This window comes from Parathielavia appendiculata (genome assembly GCF_033297405.1).
Source record: "Parathielavia appendiculata strain CBS 731.68 unplaced genomic scaffold N657scaffold_11, whole genome shotgun sequence".
NCBI classification, from domain to species: domain Eukaryota; kingdom Fungi; phylum Ascomycota; class Sordariomycetes; order Sordariales; family Chaetomiaceae; genus Parathielavia; species Parathielavia appendiculata.
In genome coordinates, this window is record NW_026944230.1 from 800,683 (window position 1) to 821,500 (window position 20,818).

The following is a 20,818-nucleotide window of genomic DNA, read 5'->3' on the forward strand; positions in this document are numbered from 1 at the left end:
GCCTGCTCATCTATTTTAGCAGAGAACATCGAACAGAGTGTTGGCCACGTTGGTAATACCCCTTTCCCAAGGCTGCACTAACGTGTCGGTCTGTGGCATCGCCTTGGCAGCGTGTATATATCATGCGCCTACAAGAGTTCGAACGGGCCAGTTAGTCGATGGGAAACTCACTGCCCTAGATCTTCTTTTTCCTTCCGCCCTTGAGTCGTTCCATGTGTGATCCATCTCAGCAAAACCTAGGAAGAAGATCACTCATATACTGTAGCGAGCGACGATCATCCTCAAGAGATTTATTCCCACTTGTCGAGGCAGAGTGAACAAGACAGATAAGCACCGAGGGCGAGAATAAGTCGAAAGCTCACCAACCAGCGCTCTTCCCGCGCGGGCCGCATAGATGTGGTTGGCGACGAAAACCTCTAAAGGAGACTTTGCTTCTTCTCATTGCCGCGTGAGCTAAGGTAATTAGTTTTAGCTCATTGGGCGGAGTAGGTACTGGGCCTTGCATATAACCGCCTGGTGGCTGCAGGTGTCGAGTTGGGATGGAACTTGGGACTCTCGAAACTTAGGGGCCAGTCCACCATAGGACTCCTCTTCTTCTGGATTCGTTCTGCCGCCACTGAGTAACCCATCTGTTTCGAGTTACCCTAGATCTGTTTCCATTACAGGTCATGTAGATACGTTCAAACAAGCACAGAGGCAAGATGCCCTCTTCCTCCTTATGCCAGTCCAGTCCCATACAACCAGATCACAGAACCCAAAGACGAAGAAGGCCAACAAAGGAAAGATACCGGAAATTCCATAATCAAAAGATTACAACATATACCTAAACCCCCTATCCCTGACCCTTCCTCCACCAACAAGCGCGTCACCCTCCTCACCCCCTCCTTCCCCTCTCCCATCGCCCTCCATACCATCCGCCTCCCCCTCTTCTTCTGTATCCCACCGCTTATTCACCCTTCCCAGCCAAACCCCCAGCACCCCAGCGAGCACCGCCACCCCAACCATCGCCACAGCACACACGGCCATGCCCTTCACATAGTACGGCGCCTCCCGGTCCGGGTACAACCTCGTGCCGACGAGCGGCCCGCACTGCCCGACGACCTGCATGAGCGCGAAGCCAGCTCCCCTGCGCGCCGCGCCGCGCTGGTTGTTGATGCTCCACGCGATAGTCAGCACCACGACATTAAAAAACCCGACGGCGGCTGGGTACACGGCGAGATACCGAATCGTACTAGCGGGCGCAAGGTTTCCCAGTAGCGGGGTCGGGGAGAGGGCCAGGACGGCGTAGCCCGCTGCCGAGGCGAGGGCGTGCGCGATGAGAAACGGCGAGCGGAGTCGGGTCTTGTCGGAGAGGTGGGCTGTCGCCAGGACCAGGAGGAAGGAGGCGAGATAGGGAGGGGCCGAGAGGGCTTGGGCCGAGAGGGCCGTGTGGCCCATTGCGCGGAGGATGGTGGGGAGGAAGACGGGGAGGGAGGAGTAGGCGAGGTTGGCGAGGAAGAGGATGGCTGCCGTGAGCCAGGCGACTGGGTCGGTTAGGACGGCGAGCGTGGCGGGGGGCTTGTGGTGCGGGCCGGGTTGCTCGGGCTGCAGGCGCAAACGGGCGACTTTCTTCTCGCGGTGTGTTAGGTAGGGAGCTGTTTGAGGCGAGTCGGGGATGATGCGCCATGCTAGTGCGGCGATGAGGATGGAGGGAAAGCCCTCGATGAGAAACAGGAGGCGCCACGGGGCGATGGGGCCAGACTCGGCGAGTTGGAGAATGAGCCAGGCGAGCGATGATGCGAAAGAAGTAGCCAGGGGCGCGGCTGTGTACCGATCGTTAACGAGTCTGATATGCAGAGCCACAGAGGTACAAAGGGTAGGCCGACCTGATATGAAGATGGCCGTCCTGAAGGCCAACTCATGTCTCTTGAAAAAGAACGAGAGGTAGAAGGGCACGCCAGTGAAGCCGGCCTCTCCAACACCCAGTAGCGTCCGGAGAAAGATAAGCATGGGGTAGTTGACTGCCACGGCTTGCAACGACGCTGCGACACCCCATGAAAGTACCAGCGCGGTAACGTAGATGTGCGCCGGGATGAGCCGCCACAGCAGAGACATCCATTCAAAGACGATGTAGGCAACGTAGAAGGCGGCCAGAGACCACTCGTACCAGTCTTCACGGAGAGGCGTGGATTGCAGGTCGTCGTCCATCCCGGCAACCCGGGCATTGCCGATATCTGTAGCCCATCATCAGCCAGCGAGAAGAGAGAAGAGGGAGAGAAATGGAAAGTGGGGGATGTACTCGACCGGTCCAGGAAGCTCAGCAGATACAGCAACGCTACGAAAACAACCAGCCTCCGATCGAATTTGCGTACAACAGATTGCTCTTCCTCAACCGTGTACAGCTGTCGCCGCCGACCATGGCGATCGCGACGGCATGGCCGGGTAGCTTGGTATATCCTCGCGGCATCTTCCTCAGACCTTCCTGGCATCCTTTCGACCAGTTCATAGCCCTCGGCTCCTTGTTTGTCCTCCCAATCGTCTCCATCTTTAGAACCCATGTCCGACCCCGAGTCAGGAATTAACCGCCTACCATTCGGTGCTCCTTGTCCAGCCGCTGGCCTAGAAGATGAGGAAGATGATGGCGACGATGGACATCGAGTTCCGTCGTCGGCATCATTGATGGCCTCATGCTTGCCCGGCGTCGAACGCATCGACTTTGTCGGTTCCGTAGCCATAGCAAAGACTGGCCGCCCTGGCTTATAGGCAATCAAATCACACGTAACCAGTCATCAGCAGTCTCCGGCGTGCCGTGTTGATGGTCACTTGAACTGCCCTTCAGAGGGCGGTTGTGACAGGGCAAAGACTGGTGATCGAGGTCAAATTCATTAACTTAAGATATGCTGCAGCATTATCCTGGATCATTCAGAGACTCTGCCACAGCCATTTGCGTGAAAGAGGAACTAGATGTCTCCGAATTAAAGTCAAAATCAAAATGACGATCATGCTCCCAGACTGAGCTGTCTCTCAGCCACTCGCGATCAGACGGGGTTTGGTAACCCCGCGTTCCTGGCTCTCCTCTGCATGTGTAACAAACGGAAATGCACGAGCACCAATGGAACCCACGGCCATCTGATGCTGCTCAACCACCATACCGGTCCATCCGATTCAGCTGCTAGATGTTTTCACCCATGCGTTGCGTGGATGTACATAGACCGCGACATGCTGGGCTACATACCGAATTGCAATTCCGCTTCACGTAAGACCGCCCATCAAATCTAAAGTCAACCAGCATCACAAATCCACATCGCAAGCACACAATCAGCTTTATCTATCTTGCATGGATCTCTCACAAGCTAGCGAACACAAACCGCACCGCCAGCTCGCGTGCTACACCTCCCAGGGGCGCGGAAACATAACACACGGGCTCACATACCCTCAAGCCATCCATGCTCATCCGAGCCCGCGTTCCCCTAGGGTCCGCTGGCAGATCCTCTGAAAGCCCTTTGCCTCCTCACTTTCCCACAGCTCATCCATCCTCCCACACCACTCACCTCCCTTACCCAATCCACCAACATGCCGAAGCGCCTTCCCCACCCTTCTCCACCTCATTCCTCAAGCACTTGCAACCTCACCATCCCTCACACCACCGCATCACACAAGACAATAAGTAGAGCCAAAATGAGAAGAATGAGACAGTTTGAAAAGAAAAGAAGCACAATAGATTAAATAATACGAAAAGAGCCACTCCAATTCACCAGACGACGGACTCTAGAAAACAAAATCGCAGTGTCTGAGGATTGTCAGGGTCAGGTCTGCCGTCCTTGCATTCCAGGGCCCGAGGCAGGACACAACAGTGTCAATTGTCCGAGGGGCCCAAGACACACGGTGCGGACGGGGAAGACAAAAAGAATGATAATAATAAAGGTCCAAGACAAAGACAAACCAAGCTGACTGGCTGATTGATAGATAGTAGGCTCTCTCACATTTGAAAGGCTTCTATACAAAAAGGTTTTGTTAGAGTGCTGGTGCCCACCCCAGCCCAGTGAGCCCGGCGGTCATCATCCATCAAGAAAGGTATGATAGCCAAAGACAAATAAAAAAAAAGGCCCGAGGCCAAGAAGGGTAACAGATTCAGAAGGTAAAAAAGAAACGTTTTTCCGTTCGAGGTTGCCGCCGCGGCGGGACTGAGTGCTTTCACAGAGACGCAGGTCTCCGTCCGTTCTCTATACGTGATGTTGATCGTAGCTTTTCGGTTGACATGTGAACGAGCAAGACAAAAAATAGTCTCGGCAAGCAGGATGCAGTGCAAAGAAAGCTGATGCTCGCTTGCTCAAGCCAAGCCGCAAAACCGCTGACCGAGGGGGTATCGAAGCGTATAAAATACTATCGGATTCTTTCCACGTCATGTCGATGGGAGTGGCTAGTGGTCGGGTGTGGTTGAAAGGAAAGCTGACGCAGAGAGGGGCGGGGGAAGAAGCATGGCCATGGTAGATCGGTCTCAGGTCAAGTCATCTCAGGCCGGAGCAACTCAGTTCCAGCCGAGCGAATTCTCGGCCGCGACGGGCGCTGATATGAATTGCGTCCGGCCCGAGTTGCCCATGCCGCTCCTGCCGCTGCCGTGGCTCTCCCGGCCGCCCGGCGCCGTGGCGCCGTAGCTGCCAGTGAAGTCACGGCTCAGCAAGGCGCCGCCCATCAGAGCAGGGCTTCCGCGGCCAACCTCGCTCATGTCGGACGGATTGCTGTTGGTGATGGAGCTCGCCCGACGGTGGGCCTGCTTCTTCCGCTTGTACCGCCGCGCCACCACAAACATGACCACGCCGTACGCCGCGGCAACTGCAACGGACCCCGCCACGATACCCGCAGTCGTGCCCCTCTGCGAACTGTTCTGGCCGTCAGAACCAGAATTGCCGCCGGTGCCAAAGGGGTCGCTGTTGGAGCCGCCACCCCCACTGTTGCCGCCAGAATTGCTGCCGGAGCCGCCGCTCACGCCGTCGGGAAGCTGCCCAATGAAGATGGGAATTGCCGGGTTTATCTGCTGCGTGAGGTTGTAGATGAGCTGGTTGTCGCTGTTGTACAGGGGTGAGTTGGGCAGCTTAATGTCGATCGACAGCGTCTCCACCATGCTGATCGGATACGTTACGTGTGCGCAGGTCGTGATGTAGCCCAGCGACTTCTGAGTGTCCAGAGGAACCAATTTCATCACCTGGGCCTTGCTGATATCAAATCCGGCCGCCTCGGCCAGCGCTTGGGGCAGCAGTGTGAAGATTTGAGCCGCAGCCCGGTCGTCGGCCACCAAGAACTGGTAGTTGTACCCCTCGCGAAATCCAATCTGGATCAGTTGCGTGTCATCAGGCTGACTCACTGGAGTGTTGGGCGCAATTAGCGAGGGGAAGCTTGATGGGATGCCGCTCGCTGTCGTCGATGCCGTCCCTGAGGCCGTTGACGAGGTCGGGGCGATCAGGATGGTTGAGGGAAGCCATGCTTCTGACTTGGTAGTGGTGCCCAAGTCGGGGATACTCGTGACGCCGCTGGTTTCCTGAGACACGCTGGTGGTCGAAGAGCTGGACAAACTCGACAGGCTTGAGAAGCTAGTGGTAGTAGTTGCTGTTGGCGGCTCCGAGGATGTCACAGGGGGCAAAGTGCTGTTGCCCGTCGGTATCGAAGTGTTGCCGGAGAAAGTTGTCGAGGTGATTGTCGGCGGTTCAGAGACGGTCGTACTACCGCTTGGCTCAAGGGTGGTCGTCGTTGTGCTGAGGGGGGGCTCTGGTGTATGCGTACCGGTGCCCGACGGAACTGCAGAGGTAGTCGAGTTCGTGATAGGAGGCAACCCCGTTTCAGTAGTACTAGTGCTCTCAGGGGGTGTTGTCGACGTTCCCGTATTTGGCGACTCAGTCGATGTCGGAAGTTCGGTTGACGAAAGCTCGGTCGACGGAAGCCCGGTCGGAAGCTCGGTCGTCGGAAGATCGGTCGTCGAAACACCCGTGCCAGGTCCAGTGATAGCGCTCGAGGGGATGATAGTCACGGTGGTGTTCGGCGACGGGTCGAGGATGCTTGACAGGATCGAACTGATATCGCTCAGCACGGAACTAATCGGGCCGCTAGACTCGGTTGCGCTCGACGACGTGACGATGCCGGTGGGGGCCAGGAGAATTGAGGACGTGCTCGTAATTATAGGGGTGGGAAGCTCCTCGGAAGGCAAGGAGCTCGTCGGTTCAGTCACGGCTTGCTCAGTAGTCGACGGTTGTTCAGAAGTGGCGATTTGATCGGTAGTTGACGCTTGCTCAGAAGTCACGGATTGCTCCGAAGTCGATGCTTGCTGAGATGTAACGGGTTGCTCAGACGTTAATGCTTGCTGAGAAGTCGCGGGTTGCTCAGACGTCGATGTTTGCTGAGAAGTCGCGGGTTGCTCAGACGTCGATGTTTGCTGAGAAGTCGCAGGTTGCTCAGACGTTGAAGTTTGCTCCAAAGTCGTAGCGGATTGATCGGCAGAGCTCGTGGTAGTAGCTTCATTAACAGAGCTGCTGGTGCTTGTCGGCTCATCCACGCTCGACGACAATTGGTGAGATTCGCTAGTTGAAGATTCGCCGGATGAGGATGCCACCGAAGAGCTGGTGCTGGCAGGCGTGGTTTCGGTGGAAGAAGCGTTGTCAGACGAGCTCTCGCTCGTTGAGCTGCTACCGGACGAAACATCGGTCGACGAGGCACCTTCAGAGGTGCTGTCCGTAGTAGAGCTTTGAGATGATGTCTCGGTCGTAGAGCTGCCGTCAGATGAGCTTTCACTTGTTGAACTACTGTCAGATGTGTTGTCGATGGATGACGCCGACTCCGAAGTCGGTGTCGGGACGGCGATAACCGTGCTCGTGATAACGACCGTTGTCACATTCGAGTCACTCGAAGAGTCTGACTCTGAATCCGAGCTCGTCTCCTTCGTGGTCAAATCCGGTGACGTACTTGGCGACAAGCTTTCTTGCGACGTTATGGTCCCGTTGGTAACTTGCCGCTTGACATGGCGCGGGAAATAATACTTCGGTCTCGCCGCCCCCTGGCTAGCCACCACCGACGAGACCGCCACCAACGCGGCGGCCAACACTGAAGCTGTCCTCATGCTATCTCTCTATGCAATTTCGACCACGCGCTCAATAATCTCGCGTCCGACTTGAGCCGGAGCTGTTGAGGAGCGATGTGGTTCAGGTAAGGAGTGCTAAACTCTGCGAAAACAAGGGATAGGAGATGTCAGCGTCGTCAAGACCGGCTGTGAGCGACGCGGCGGCACTCACTCGTCAGGAGAGTCGTAAGGAGTGTACTTGACAAAGATATTCAAGGAGTGTGTTCTGGTCATGGGAGATTGTGTCAGTCGGTCTGTCATCATCACTTCATTAGTGGACACCGGAGGGCCATTGAGGATCCTCATGATCGACGTGAACGGCAGGGCCGTCGCTTAGGACACTGGTGGCGCGCCTCTCTCTTTCTGCTCGACGAGCAAATGTCGAGATGTCCCTGAAACCTCACTGGCCTCCTCTATGCCGCGAGATTGAACTCACAGTTGGCGATTCCAGGGAACCCAAGATTGAGCCCCGCCCAAAAAGAAAAGCAAAAGCGATTGCGTATAAAAGAGCGACTCGACGGAAACCGTCAGGATTGGTGATTGTAATGGTGCTTCACCTTCGTGGTGTCGGGGACTCGCGTGCACGGGTCATGACAGGGCGGGCATTGGCGATCACGGTTGGCCTTCCGGGAGGGTCCCTTCTTCCAGGTCGCCCAAGGTCGGACGAGATGACCACACGACGGGACTGTACGGTCGGTCGGCGAGTCGGGAGGGCAAATCGGTGTAGGACGACGTCGTCGAGGGAAAATCGCCGGAGTGGGATGTAGAGAACAGAAGCGAAAAGGAAAAAGGAAGGATTGGCTTGAGAGAACGGAACGAACGCAACCGCAAGCAGAGACGCTCCAAAGCAAAAGCGGAAGAAACGACAAGGGGCTGGAAGGGGAAACGGGGGGATGGAAGGGCTTTGGGGCGGAGCGCTGCAAGGGTGCGGGACCAGATGCAAAGGTGAGCCTCGAGGGTTGCAGTGGGAAGATTGCGCCGCCAGGGCACCCGGCGCTGAGCGCTTGGTTGGTGTCCAGATCAGGCAGTGGAGCCCGCTAGTGGCCAGGTACCCGTGGGTCAAGCATGCGTGGGTGTGAACCTCAAGCCTAACGTACGTTGGGTGTCGAAACGGAGCCTTGCATGGTGAGCACGACAATTTCGCTGGATCCCGGACCTTGGCTGAATACGAATGGCAGACAGAGCCCTGTCTGCATCTGTCTACACGCTCGGCTCCCGGTTGTCATTGAGATGCCAACAACTGTTGGAGGGGTTAAGAACTGCTGGAGACACGAGACAATCTGGCTTGCGGACATCGAAATGGGGTAAGAAAGTTACTGAGACTTTAGTGAAGGGGGGATTTGCCGGGCACACCTGCAATTCGGCTATAAAGTGCAAGTACAGGAACACCTGGCGCGCTAGCATTATGAAGGACAAGAGCGACCCACTCCGGCGGCGCCAAGGGGTAGTCGACCCACGTGGTTGGCTAACGCCTAGATAGCGTATCCGTCCAAGGGAAGATGCTCATCAAGGCTCGGAAACGCCATGCAACTCACCTCTGCAATGTCTCCCGTCTTCCTCAGGCACCGCGAACAGGCAATCTCAAGCTTGCATGAGCTCAATCGTGTCCCAGACCCCAACGACCCTCTTACATCCGGCGAGCATTGAATAGCAGCTATGACGGCGACTGACCGTTTCTGCAAGACGATCATCCGGACCGTAGAACACGTGTTGGGTTTTGCAGGGCGCATTTTCCGAGTCAATGCGCGCGGGCTGCAACAAGCCGTGCTTAATAACTGGGAGCCGCCGAGCAAACGTCGGAGTGACAGATAGGTCATAATCCTTCTCACGGACCACCCCCGGGTTGCGGCTGTTGTTAGGGGATGCAGGAACTTTGCGCTTTTCAACAAGCTGCTGTTGCCCCAACTGTGAAAACTGGGCATAGCAGGTAGTGCAGCGCGGTGCGACATACTGAACCCCGGCCGCAGGGCAACGAGCGAGAGTGGAGGTAGGGTTTTCGGACCCCTAGAGGATTCCGACGCGTGGCCCGGGCACGAAGATGGGAACCTCATACGGACTGGGGGTTATTAATCAAGAGGTAACGTGCACTATCAGCGAGTGCACCATATCAGCGAATACACCACTTTATCTAGGTTTGGTGGGCTTGTGCGCAAAGTATGTTAAAAAATTGTTAACGTATATTATCAGCGAGCGGATTACTCTAGCAACTTTCTGTGGAGCATACACCATGAGACAATAAGAAATTGCTAGATCGCACTAACAATTCTCTGACGTCTTATTGCATGCACCTCTACCAAAATTTGCTAGAGTGATCCAATCGCTGATATGATCCGCTCGCTGATAATGTATGGTAGGGCTCTGTCGTTTTTTTAAACACATTTTGCGCACAGTCCCCCCAAACTTGATAAGTGGTGCACTCGCTGATATGGTGCACTCGCTGATATGGTGCACTCGCTGATAATGCACGTTATTGGATATCGGACAAACTATCGTCTCCGAGATGCATATGCCATCAAAATACCCGACCTTATATGCATTAAGATACTGAGTATATTGTATCCGTAGCTTGCCACGCTCTCGGCATGCTTCCAGTCGCACAGGCCCAACGGGCGGGTCTTTCGTTTCGAAAAGGCAGATCGACCGTACGGCGTTGGTCGTCGGTTGGCGGTTTGCCGTTCTTTGGACCATCACGAGAGGCGTCTTCGCTCCTGGGATGATTTGGCCAACGCACACTTCAAGTTGCAGTTGTCGCCTCATCAGCACAAATTCTGGCAAGGTAGAGAGCGCGGCGTCCAGATCTGTCGGCCGTTTTAGGAAATATTGTTGCCTTCAGGAATCCGGTCCCGAATCCGCGATCACCGTTTCGCCCAGCCGCCAAGCCATGTCTCACCAGCTCAGAACATGTTCCTGCTTCCGCAGCAAAGCCTCAAACGGGATCGTGGAGAAGCAAGCCACGATCGTCGAAGCAAATCAGGGACATAATCGTTCACTAACCCCCGAAGCAGCCACAGCGGCAGCCTTACAAGGCCAGAAAACTGGCGTGGGCACCTCGCGCGGCCCTAAGGAACACGAAAGTGGAAACGAGATACCTTGCCGCAAACGTGCGCATCTCAGAGATCTTAGGTGTGTCCAGGAATGAAGACTCAGTGACCCGGGTGCCGCTCTCGTGCTGATTCATCGTTGTCAATTACCTTTACTTCCAATCAGCTCAGGCGGACGGCGTCATCAGCCAGCGCAGCACGAGCAAGGGATCATTGGTTGAAGCGACTTCCAACAGGGTATCGGCATCAACATGCTTTTCGGAGTTGCGGAACACGGGATCGATTCCTGCTGACAGGAATACCAACGGCGGACAACGGAAACCATCTCTTGTTGATTGAGGAAGCAACAGCGGATTTTTCTGGCACCACTCTCAGCTTCCAGGGGTTGGGTGGCTAAGGAATCTCCAGCTGCCGTGATGGTGCGCAATCTGCAGGAACGAAAATTACTAACAGACCCTTACAGAGCGCCAACTTATTGGCCTGAGCTGTTGGCCATACAGGGACATATTACCCGAGATTGAAGATGCATGTTTTCAACTGCAGGACGTTCTACTATGTACTCTCCCTTCACACCCATGATCACCAACCAGACAGACATGACATCGACCGGAGCTGCCCTGTACCACACAGTATTTCTCACAGACGGCTTTTATGCCTGCCAGCACTTCGCACCTGAAGCGGGACCTAGGCTCTGGCCTCCAGGGCTGTTTTCAGGAACACGCGTGCCAACTGTGCCGTGCACACACAACCTGAAAAGGGCACAGACACCACACCTTTTCAGCCTCACCGCAACCTGTAACATCGCATCCTCCACCGACCTGTAACCTCTAGACTCAACCCGTATCTACCCCCGTCGCACAGCCTCATTCACGCCGACGAGGGAACTCGACAGGAATCTGAGCGAGAGCGACTGGAGTCGTCAGCGACTTTACATCCTTGCCCTTCATTTCCATAGCGTACGAGTTGAGTTATCGTCTTTCCCACCCAGGTATTGCATTGTTGGAAAACGTAAATCTCCCTTATGTTGTTTCGTTTCGTTTGGTTTCGTCTCAGACACATCACTGTGCTGATATAGTTATCTACCTTATTATCGTCCTCGGCCTACATTCTCAACATCACCGATAATCGCGGCACAGCGTTGCTTTGGTGAGGAAGTGGTGGGCGGCACGAGCTCAGGAACTAAGCCTGACGTAGGTGGATGGACTACCCTGGTTACCCGCTGGGCCGCCACAAGATGGGAAACAATATCGTGAGGAAGTGGGTTGTCGTCATCTCGTATCTCTCTCTTCGGGTTCCGTCCTCTTTCTTTCCGTCTCCTGTTCTTTTGTTTTCCTTTGGCTCTTGCTTTCTCAACGTCATAACCCATTGGTTGGGCAGATCAGAAACCAACCTCCCATCACCCTCGGCTGTTCTCCCCGCTGTTGCCAAGCTCCCTCTACCTTTGTTGCTTGCTGACTTACTCTCAAGTCGAGAGCCTGGGTCATACTTGGGGGCCAAATACCTGCGTTGCTTGGCTTTGCACATTTCCAACTTCCCATCTGAGCATTGATGCAGTGCTCGAGGGTAGCCACGATAGCTGAATAGAGTCGGTCAGGAACATGACGGTGGCTTCCCGGATCGACCGGCCGCATCCCGGGACCAGTGGCGGTAACGGCGGCTAATCTCTTCTTCAACCCCCAACCCCACCGTACAATATTGCTTTTCTCGTGCATCTGGAATGTCGATCTCATCGAGAAGCCACAACTCTACAGGCTGACATCCCTTCTTTCCTTTTCGCCCCCGCTCGACGGCTCTGGTGCCAATACCATACCAGCAGGAAACGAACTTACTGTGTACTACCATACTGTGGTCCTGTGTATGTTCGAAGCCACTGTGCTGTGCCCGTGTTGGCCACTCCGCTATGTCTCGGCATTTTCTTGATCTCTCCGGCGGTTCTCTGCGGCCGAAAGCCGTCGGGCAGCATTTGGGTCCTTCTGTGACGGCAGTTGCATTACCTAGAGTATTTGCCAACCTGCATCCAATCTGTCCCGCACCCGCGAGTCTCCCACCCAACACATGATACGAGAATCAGGAAATTGGATCCTTTCATGAGGTACACTTCCGGGGGATCTTTGTCTGTCCTGGGAGGCCGAATCGCAGCCGTCCCATCGGACTCGGCCATCGGTAGGAGCAGACGCCACTGGCAATAGACAAGCACGGTCCCTCCGGAGTCCCCACAGGATCTCGCCCAGTTGGGACGCTCCACGTGTTTCCCGATCAGCTCTCAATCTGATCTCGATGCCGCGAGCACTCGAGACAGATAGCCCCCCGGTTCACGATCGCTTACTGCTACTCACGCTTGGACTGGTCAATAAGGTAGCAGCGTGAGCATCGACACCAGCATCGTCCATGCTCCACCTCCCTTGCATACTAAAGAACCCGCATGAGGTAAATTGATCACGCAGACTAGTCGTCATATGGGCAGTTGGGACTTTGACCCAGTGGTTTACGGGTCGGCAGGATGGAAGAATCGATCTGACGTCTGCTGGTGTCTCATAGTTTTTCTACTACGCCGTCCGCGTATGGGCATGTGAATGGCACGAGCTACCGGAGGAGAAGCAAAAACGCTATTGGTGATGGCGAGTGAGGTGCCGGCTGCTTGCCCAACACAGACAACCCGGGATTGGGGCCTGGCATGTATGGTCCAACGTGCTGTCCTGCAACAAGCCGAGACCGGTAATGATCTAGATACCCGGCGCGAGATTCGGCGGTCGTTGTTGCAATGTGCGACAGGCACTGCAGATAATCGGTTGCGCAGATCAAGACATTGGTATGCCGTCGCCCGCGTTGGACCCTTGTGGTGCCGTTGGTCGTGGGCCCTTTCCCAGTAAGGTGGTAGGACAGCAGATATCTCGTCTGTCATGCCTCTCAGACCAGACCTGGGGTTTCTGACAGTGTTCACGGCAAACTCAAGTCCGGTTCTCGTCCGCCCGCTCGCGCTGCTACCCGTCTTTTTTGCTCTCCGTTTGGATATAGCTTGATGAGGCAGAAGATGCCGCGCGGAGCCAGCGAGCCCGCGGGGCATCACACGGTTCTTGACAGTGCTTAACACAGGCGGCGCGACATAATGGTTGGACAATGGCGTGCTGCGGACTTGACCCAACGGCAACCTGTTTCTCGGCTGCGGGCTAAGAGGACGGGATGGAGATCTCGCATGGCGGTATCTGTAAGCCGACTCTTTCCAACACAAGCTGCAGACGCATACCCACAACGGAGTGTGCAGGAAAGTTGGCTGGGCTCTGGCAGTCTTGGGGGAGAGTGGCAGTAGCAACTCGCAGCTTGGGCTGCCGTGTCAAGTTTTTTTCTGCCAACCCGTTCTGACGTCGGTGCTGCTTTGACCGTCGCAGGCTGCGGCTCGTCTCTGCTTCATCCCGGCTGGTAGCCGTTGTTTGCGCTGTCCCTGCACAACGTCGTGATGGGACAAGCCAAACACAGTGCCGAGATCGGTAGCCATCTCGCACGCATAATACCCATGCAAATCGGGACTAGTCAATGCCAGATACCGTCCACATCCGATCCGGCAAGGTGCCTCGGATTCGACCACATCTCCGGCCTTGTCCAGTGAATTTGTTCAATAGCTGTGTGAGAGCGAGGCTTGCTCCTTCCACTAGTCTCAAGCCCTCCCGATTTCTGACCCCCAGGCCGGGCCTGTTGATGAAGTCCCAAAAGCAAAGAATGGTCTGGGACCAACGACATGCTATGGTATGCCTGCGGCCGGATCATGCGGAGGACGCAAGGGCTGGCTAGGGCATGCAACCATTCTCCGGTGGACGGCTACGGTTCTAGTCAAGTATTGGTGGCTGAAACCGAGGATCAAGTTAGCAGGCTGCAGGAATGCTAGAGGCAGATTGGGCGTGAGGAGAGAACACGAAGGTGGGTAATAACGGAAGGGGAAAAGAGCCTAACCGACAGATAGAATCATGGGTCATGTTGATGAAATCGAACCCCACGGCAGATCCCACGTAAAGATCTTGCACTGCGCAATAAGCTGGAGACCTTCGCAGCTCGCAGCCTGCATGGGCAGCCAACCGCAGTCGGCAGTGTTCCCAGCAGCCAAGTCCCGGACCGGCTCATCAACCTAATCGATCCTATATCAACCTCCACGATGCAAACCTGCATTGGCATCCTCAACCCAAAGATTGCCCGCGACACAAGTCAGGCAGTCCGTAGCGTGGGATATTGGCCGGTTGAAAGCCAATGTGCACCCGTCTCTGCTCCGTTCCCTGCCCCTGCTTGTCCAAGTACCCTTCGGCGTACGAGCCCTGGGCTCCTTAAGGACAGGTGCAAGTACTTCGACCATACGTGGGGGCGATGACGACAGCCAGGGGTGGGAGATCCAGACGACGGATTCGGAAGTCGAGGGAGTGTTTGTCCGCGGCCGAGTACTAAATACGGGCCTCTTCTCTCCTTCCTAGTTGTCCTTACAACAACCCCTCGGAATAGCGCAGTGTTCTGTCAGCTTCCTCGTTCCCAAGTCAAACCTCTGCCGTCGGTCGTCTTGCCGTCATCTTCCCATAGCCACGATTCCAAAGCAACCCACTTACGCACATCCGTCGCCCATCCTCCCCAATCTCCCTGCTTTGACTTTTCCCTTGCCGTTCGCCACCGCCGGCGCCGGTGGAGGCGTGTCACCCGCTCCCTCAAAGCATCTCTCTTGACCCAAGAGTAGCGCCCTGAGAGTGTTCGCAAGTTCGCCAGACCCGGATCGAACAAGGAGCCCTGTGACAACCGCCGAGACGGATTCCGACTTGTGGGCACCATGGGTGTGATAAGAACAACACATGTCGCCGGAACCGGGCCGCAGCCCGTCAGGGGCCAGACAGTCACCATCGCATACACTGGTTGGCTCAAGGACATGAGCAAGCCAGACAATAAGGGGGAACAGTGAACAACCATCTTTTTCCTCTCAACAATACGGCCTGCTGACAGAGGTGAAAGATTCGATTCGTCGCTGGGCAGAGGCGACTTTGTCACCCAGATCGGAGTCGGGAGGCTTATCAGGGGTAAGGGCCCACGTGTAACCAACGACTCTCCGCCTCGCTAGGGATCGAGAGAACTAATGGCGCTGATGATTTATTTGCCAGGCTGGGATGAGGCCGTCTTGGACATGAAAGTCGGTGAGCAAGCGACTCTTGATATTACCAGGTTGGGCCCCTCTCCTGCATCAATGAGCGGGCCACGTAGGAAGATGCACGGCTAATGCTCGCTTGAGCAGTGACTATGGCTATGGAGAAAAGTGAGTCTCTCCATCAGGGTCCAAGGACTCCCCAAGACTGACTGGTACCTCTCAGGGGTTTCCATGGCCACATCCCGCCCAATGCGGACTTGATATTGTAAGTGTGACAGCTCCCTTCAGATCTGCAAACTTCAATCTGACTTCCACACGCAGTGACGTCCATCTGAAGGCCGTTCAATGATATCTGCCACTGTTGTGGTTTAGTGCCACAAGGAAGCCTGGGAAAGATCATCTTCATGTGCCAATTTTATGTTGTCTGGGCTTGAGGAAAGAAGCTCGGGCATATCTGTTAGACGTTTGCGGAATCAATCAGGCCGGCCTTTTCTCATTCTCCTGGATAGAGTCTGCTCAGTACACGTTGCGGCTGGTATTCCGGTTGGTTTGATAATACCTTATGTTTGAGGTGCTTGTGCCATGACCTGCTGCCCTCTCAAAAGATGAGCTCGGTAGGTTCAGAGAAAGTAACGTCGAAAAGGACGTACCAGCTGTTTGACGAAGCAAAGACAAGACAAGAACTGCCACATTCTGCCAACAATCAACTCTGCAAACCCACTGGGGTTCCAATCGAGTTTGGAGAGGCCGGCTGTGTGCTCGGTGCTGCTCCATCGATGTACATCGGCGAAGCAATCTGTCAGGAGCGCTAGTCGATAGGGCGATTATCACATGTATCATCTTGGGCTGCAACTAACACCCTGGTTGGAGAGATACCTGCGCGTGTGCTACCTGGAATGTACGACGGCGGTGAGGTGCCGTGTCGTCCCAGGCTTCGGGCATAGTGCTCATCTTACGTTAGGAACAATACTTGACAACAATGGACGCTTGCGCGATGCTTTCCAAGAAAGTGAAGGTCGTACTCGCAAACGACCCCATTAGCATTAGGAATGGCCGTCTGCTTTATCAAAAGGAGGAACATAAGGAGAGACCGAAAACTCGAAAGTGAAAATATTCGAAAGAAAAAAGCGATTGAGGGAAAGGTCTGTCATAAAGGGTCAGATAAGTGAAGATATCCGGCAAGGAAACGGGTGAAAGTAAACAAGAATCCCCTCACGTCATTGCCGTATTTGGCATGGGCACTGTTGCTATAGCAGCTCGGCTGGCCTACCTCATGCCCACTCTACCGTCACAGCCCCGCAGGCCATCAGTTGCCAGTGGCGGGGCTGACCTGACTGCCGCCTTGCACTCGACATCCAACTGAACAATAGGCACAGCTTCCCACTACTTCCGCGCATCCCGCATTACTCATTCTCGATTACCAAGAACTTAACGCTTTACCTCCCATTCCCACAGCACCAAGTCAAATTTCGCCAAACTGGGGAAGCGCAAGGTGTCCGAAGGGGATTTGCCTATTTCCCTCAAACGAACCATGACGGTGAGTTACAAACTGCACTCTCCCGGTCCTGCGCAACCCCAAAACCGCCAGTCTTTTAAGTGTACCCCAGCCTCAACACGGGTGGCCCCAATCCTGCGTTTGTCGACGGCTTCTGGCGTTATACTTTCACCGACGATACTTGACAAGCACCACCTTCCTGACACCAACCTCCTAACAATGGTACGGCAGGACAAGAAGCAGCCCGGCGACGTCGACCTCGTCACCCGTATGCAGGTGGACGAGTCGGTCGTGGGCTCCAACGAGATCGATGAGTCCCTCTACAGCCGTCAGCTTTATGTGCTCGGCCACGAGGCCATGAAGCGCATGAGCGCTTCGAATGTGCTCATCGTCGGCCTCAAGGGTCTCGGTGTCGAGATAGCAAAGAACGTCGCCCTTGCTGGTGTCAAGAGCCTCACCCTCCACGATCCGGCGCCGGTCGCCATCGCGGACCTTTCATCCCAGTTCTTCCTCCGCGCCGAGGACGTCGGCAAGCCTCGTGATCAAGTCACTGCTCCCCGGGTTGCCGAGCTGAATGCGTACACGCCTGTGCGCATCCACGAGTCTGAGAGGTATGGAAATCAAGATCTGCAGAAAATGGAGCAGCCATGGGCTAATGCGCTTTCCCTCTGCAGCCTTAGCGAGAACCTTTCACAATTCGACAAGTATCAAGTCGTCGTCCTCACCAATACCCCCCTTCCCGTGCAGATAACCGTCGGCGATTACTGCCACCAGAAGGGCATCTACTTCATCGTCGCCGACACATTCGGTCTCTTCGGGTCGGTCTTTTGCGACTTCGGCAAAAACTTCACCATCCTTGATACGACTGGCGAGAACCCTGTGAACGGCATAGTTGCGGGCATTGATGAGGAAGGGGTGGTTTCCGCGCTCGACGAGACTCGACACGGGCTCGAGGACGGCGACTACGTCACATTCTCAGAAGTTGAGGGCATGGAAGCCCTCAATGGATGCGAGCCCCGGAAGGTCACAGTGAAGGGTCCCTACACCTTCTCGATCGGCGATGTATCGGGCTTGGGCCAGTACAAGCGGGGAGGGTTGTACCAGCAGGTCAAGATGCCCAAGTTCATCGACTTCAAGAACATCTCCGCCGCTATGAAGGACCCCGAATTTGTCATCTCCGACTTTGCCAAGTTCGACCGGCCTCAACAGCTGCACATCGGCTTCCAGGCCCTGCACGCATTTGCTCAGACACACGGCCGCCTTCCACGACCGATGAATGACTCGGACGCGGTGATCGTCGTCAAGTCAGCCAAGCAATTTGCGCAAACAGAAGGCATCGAAGTGGAGTTTGACGAGAAGTTGCTCAAGGAGCTCAGCTACCAAGCAACGGGTGATCTCAATCCCATGGCTGCCTTCTTCGGCGGGCTCACTGCCCAGGAGGTGCTCAAAGCCGTGTCGGGAAAATTCCATCCAGTGAAGCAGTTCATGTACTTTGACGCACTCGAGTCGCTCCCTACAGCATCCGCCCGGTCGGAGGAGTTGTGCAAGCCCACCGGTTCGCGTCACGACGGCCAGATTGCGGTCTTTGGTCGTGAGTTCCAGGAGAAGATTGCAAACATGAGGCAGTTCTTGGTCGGCGCCGGCGCCATCGGCTGCGAGATGCTTAAGAACTGGGCCATGATCGGTCTCGGAACCGGGCCCAAGGGCAGGATTACCGTGACCGATATGGACCAGATCGAGAAGAGCAACCTGAACAGGCAGTTCCTGTTCCGGCCCAAGGACGTCGGCCAGATGAAGAGCGAGTGCGCAGCGAAGGCCGTGCAGGCCATGAATCCGGACCTCGAGGGCCACATTGTCTCGCTCAAGGACCGTGTCAGCCAGGATACGGAGCACATCTTCAACGAAGACTTCTGGAACAGCCTCGACGGCGTGACGAACGCTCTTGACAATGTCGAAGCGAGGACGTATGTGGATCGGAGATGCGTTTTCTTCCACAAGCCGCTCCTGGAGAGCGGCACGCTCGGTACCAAGGGCAACACACAGGTGGTACTTCCTATGCTTACCGAGTCGTACTCGTCGTCTCAGGATCCACCGGAGCAATCGTTCCCCATGTGCACCCTCCGCAGTTTTCCCAACAAGATTGAGCACACAATCGCGTGGGCACGTGAGTTGTTTGAGAGCTCGTTCGTGAAGCCGGCCGAGACGGCAAACCTGTACCTCACTCAACCCAACTACCTGGAGACGACGCTGAAGCAGGGGGGCAATGAGAAGGCGACTTTGGAGATGCTGGTGGAGTTCCTCAAGAATGAGCGCGCGCTCACGTTTGAGGACTGCGTGCAGTGGGCTCGCATGCTGTTCGAGAAGCAGTACAACAACGCCATCCAGCAGCTTCTCTACAACTTCCCCAAGGACGCTGTCTCGTCGACCGGTACACCCTTCTGGTCGGGTCCCAAGCGCGCGCCGGACCCGCTCAAGTTCGATCCCAATAACCCCACACACTTTTCGTTCCTTGAAGCGGCGACTAACCTGCACGCCTTCAATTACAACATCAATGTCAAGGGGAAGACCAGGCAGGACTACATGCAGGCGCTGGATTCAATGATCATTCCGGATTTCTCGCCAGACGCAAACGTCAAGATCCAGGCCGATGACAAAGACCCTGTAAGTACCGTGTGTGAATCTAGAGAGTGGAGATAGGGCGGTTTTGCTAACGCGGTTTAGGACCCCAATGCCGGGGGCAGCAGTTTCGATGACGAGAATGAGCTGCAGAAACTTGTCAACGATCTGCCGGATCCCAAGACGCTGGCCGGGTTCAAGCTCACGCCGGTGGAGTTTGAGAAGGACGATGACACCAACTACCACATCGACTTCATCACGGCTGCCAGCAACCTGCGTGCCGAGAACTACAAGATTGAGCCGGCAGATCGGCACAAGACCAAGTTCATTGCCGGCAAGATCATCCCGGCCATCGCCACGACGACGGCGCTCGTCACAGGCCTGGTGATACTGGAGCTGTACAAGATCGTTGACGGCAAGAAGGACCTTGAGCAGTACAAGAACGGCTTCGTCAACCTCGCGCTGCCCTTCTTCGGCTTCAGCGAGCCGATCGCCAGCCCCAAGGTGGAGTACCAGGGTCCCAACGGCAAGGTGACGCTCGACAAGATCTGGGACCGGTTCGAGGTCGGCAATGTCACGCTCCGGGAGCTGATTGACGACTTTGAGAAGCGCGGGCTGACGATCGCCATGCTGAGCTCCGGGGTTAGCCTCCTGTTTGCCGCCTTCTTCCCGCCGGCCAAGCAGAAAGACAAGTTTGGCATGAGGCTGAGTGAGCTCGTCGAGTCAGTCACTAAGAAGCCGATCCCGGCGCACCAGACGGAGCTCATCTTTGAGGTGGTGACGGAGGACGCTAATGGCGAGGACGTCGAGGTGCCGTACATCAAGGCCAAGATCCGGTGAAATGCGAGCTAGTTAGCAGATGGTTGGGGCTGTAAGCTTGCGGATTGGTGTGGAATATGAGCATATGCACACATTTAGGCGCCGGTAGGAGGAATAGACGTTGTCTTTTAGCAGCTCTTTCTCTCTTGGTCTTTTTCCCGTGGGGGTGTCGGGGTGGTGTCCAATCTCACTGCTTGCCCAAGTCAAGAGCGAGGCAAACACCAGCACTACCTGTCCTCCTTTACCCAAAGACGTACACGGCCGGATCTATATTCCGTTAAACAAGTCCGTAAAAGGCGTACAGCATTTGTCTCATTCCAATCCTATACCACAGTAGTGGCTTTCGTTTCAGCAGGTGCCTTACTCATCATCATGCGCCAAGGTGGGGAGCTCCTCATTACGTCAGTAATAAGGTATTTGTCAGTTCATTCATCCGCTTGGATAATCCTTTACAAGCCTAATAAGCAGCTGTAAGGAGTATGTAAGAATCTCAGTCGCCTTCAACTACACTTTTGTAGCGTATTCCTGGTTGAGACAATTGGGCTACCGGATGCGGTAATACACCTCACCGACAACCCCTCATACATGAACTTACTAATAAGAAGAAGTGCTCGCCCGGTTTTGGAGAGCCTGTCACCACTTCTAGAAAAACCATC

At 55.2% G+C, this 20,818-nt stretch overlaps 6 protein-coding genes across 6 annotated transcripts; 2 read left to right on the top strand and 4 right to left on the bottom strand.

Annotated features, from left to right (window-relative positions):
• Positions 1-918: 918 nt before the first annotated feature.
• On the bottom strand, positions 919-2,387 carry N657DRAFT_538786 (MFS general substrate transporter; the record flags this gene model as incomplete). The annotated part of the gene is made up of 3 exons (XM_062787806.1): positions 919-1,802; positions 1,866-2,213; positions 2,279-2,387. Coding segments are annotated over 3 exons (1,341 nt in total), but the record flags the coding sequence as incomplete, so codon positions are not given.
• A 2,120-nt stretch (positions 2,388-4,507) lies between these two features.
• N657DRAFT_657750 (uncharacterized protein) lies at positions 4,508-7,084 on the bottom strand (the record flags this gene model as incomplete). Its single annotated transcript, XM_062794836.1, has 9 exons — positions 4,508-5,926; positions 5,957-5,981; positions 6,018-6,166; positions 6,200-6,439; positions 6,494-6,514; positions 6,581-6,593; positions 6,633-6,684; positions 6,760-6,802; positions 6,833-7,084. 9 exons carry the CDS (start codon positions 7,082-7,084, stop codon positions 4,508-4,510), a joined length of 2,214 nt encoding a protein of 737 aa, XP_062645506.1.
• Positions 7,085-11,301: 4,217 nt separating this feature from the next.
• Positions 11,302-11,985, bottom strand: N657DRAFT_118001 (uncharacterized protein). Its single transcript, XM_062785803.1, has one exon. It carries the CDS (start codon positions 11,853-11,855, stop codon positions 11,481-11,483), a length of 375 nt encoding a protein of 124 aa, XP_062645507.1. The 5' UTR covers positions 11,856-11,985; the 3' UTR covers positions 11,302-11,480.
• A 284-nt stretch (positions 11,986-12,269) lies between these two features.
• N657DRAFT_117813 (uncharacterized protein) lies at positions 12,270-13,423 on the bottom strand. The gene has a single exon (XM_062785802.1). The coding sequence runs from the start codon at positions 13,187-13,189 to the stop codon at positions 12,611-12,613; it is 579 nt and encodes a 192-aa protein (XP_062645508.1). The 5' UTR covers positions 13,190-13,423; the 3' UTR covers positions 12,270-12,610.
• Positions 13,424-14,923: 1,500 nt separating this feature from the next.
• Positions 14,924-15,581, top strand: N657DRAFT_577445 (peptidyl-prolyl cis-trans isomerase; the record flags this gene model as incomplete). Its single annotated transcript, XM_062789252.1, has 6 exons — positions 14,924-15,048; positions 15,124-15,167; positions 15,249-15,309; positions 15,380-15,400; positions 15,456-15,497; positions 15,554-15,581. The coding sequence occupies 6 exons, from the start codon at positions 14,924-14,926 to the stop codon at positions 15,579-15,581; spliced, it is 321 nt and encodes a 106-aa protein (XP_062645509.1).
• A 1,006-nt stretch (positions 15,582-16,587) lies between these two features.
• N657DRAFT_647939 (ubiquitin-activating enzyme E1) lies at positions 16,588-20,593 on the top strand. The gene is made up of 4 exons (XM_062793420.1): positions 16,588-16,769; positions 16,959-17,338; positions 17,402-19,388; positions 19,449-20,593. The coding sequence occupies exons 1-4, from the start codon at positions 16,764-16,766 to the stop codon at positions 20,181-20,183; spliced, it is 3,108 nt and encodes a 1,035-aa protein (XP_062645510.1). The 5' UTR covers positions 16,588-16,763; the 3' UTR covers positions 20,184-20,593.
• The last annotated feature ends 225 nt before the right edge of the window (positions 20,594-20,818 follow it).

Coding starts and splice junctions, on each gene's coding strand:
- N657DRAFT_117813 (XM_062785802.1), bottom strand. CDS start 13,189: ATGCCCCGCGGGCTCGCTGGCTCCGCGCGGCATCTTCTGCCTCATCAA.
- N657DRAFT_647939 (XM_062793420.1), top strand. Junction 17,339..17,401: donor CGCATCCACGAGTCTGAGAG/GTATGGAAATCA, acceptor TTCCCTCTGCAG/CCTTAGCGAGAACCTTTCAC. Junction 19,389..19,448: donor AGGCCGATGACAAAGACCCT/GTAAGTACCGTG, acceptor AACGCGGTTTAG/GACCCCAATGCCGGGGGCAG.
- N657DRAFT_118001 (XM_062785803.1), bottom strand. CDS start 11,855: ATGAGATCGACATTCCAGATGCACGAGAAAAGCAATATTGTACGGTGG.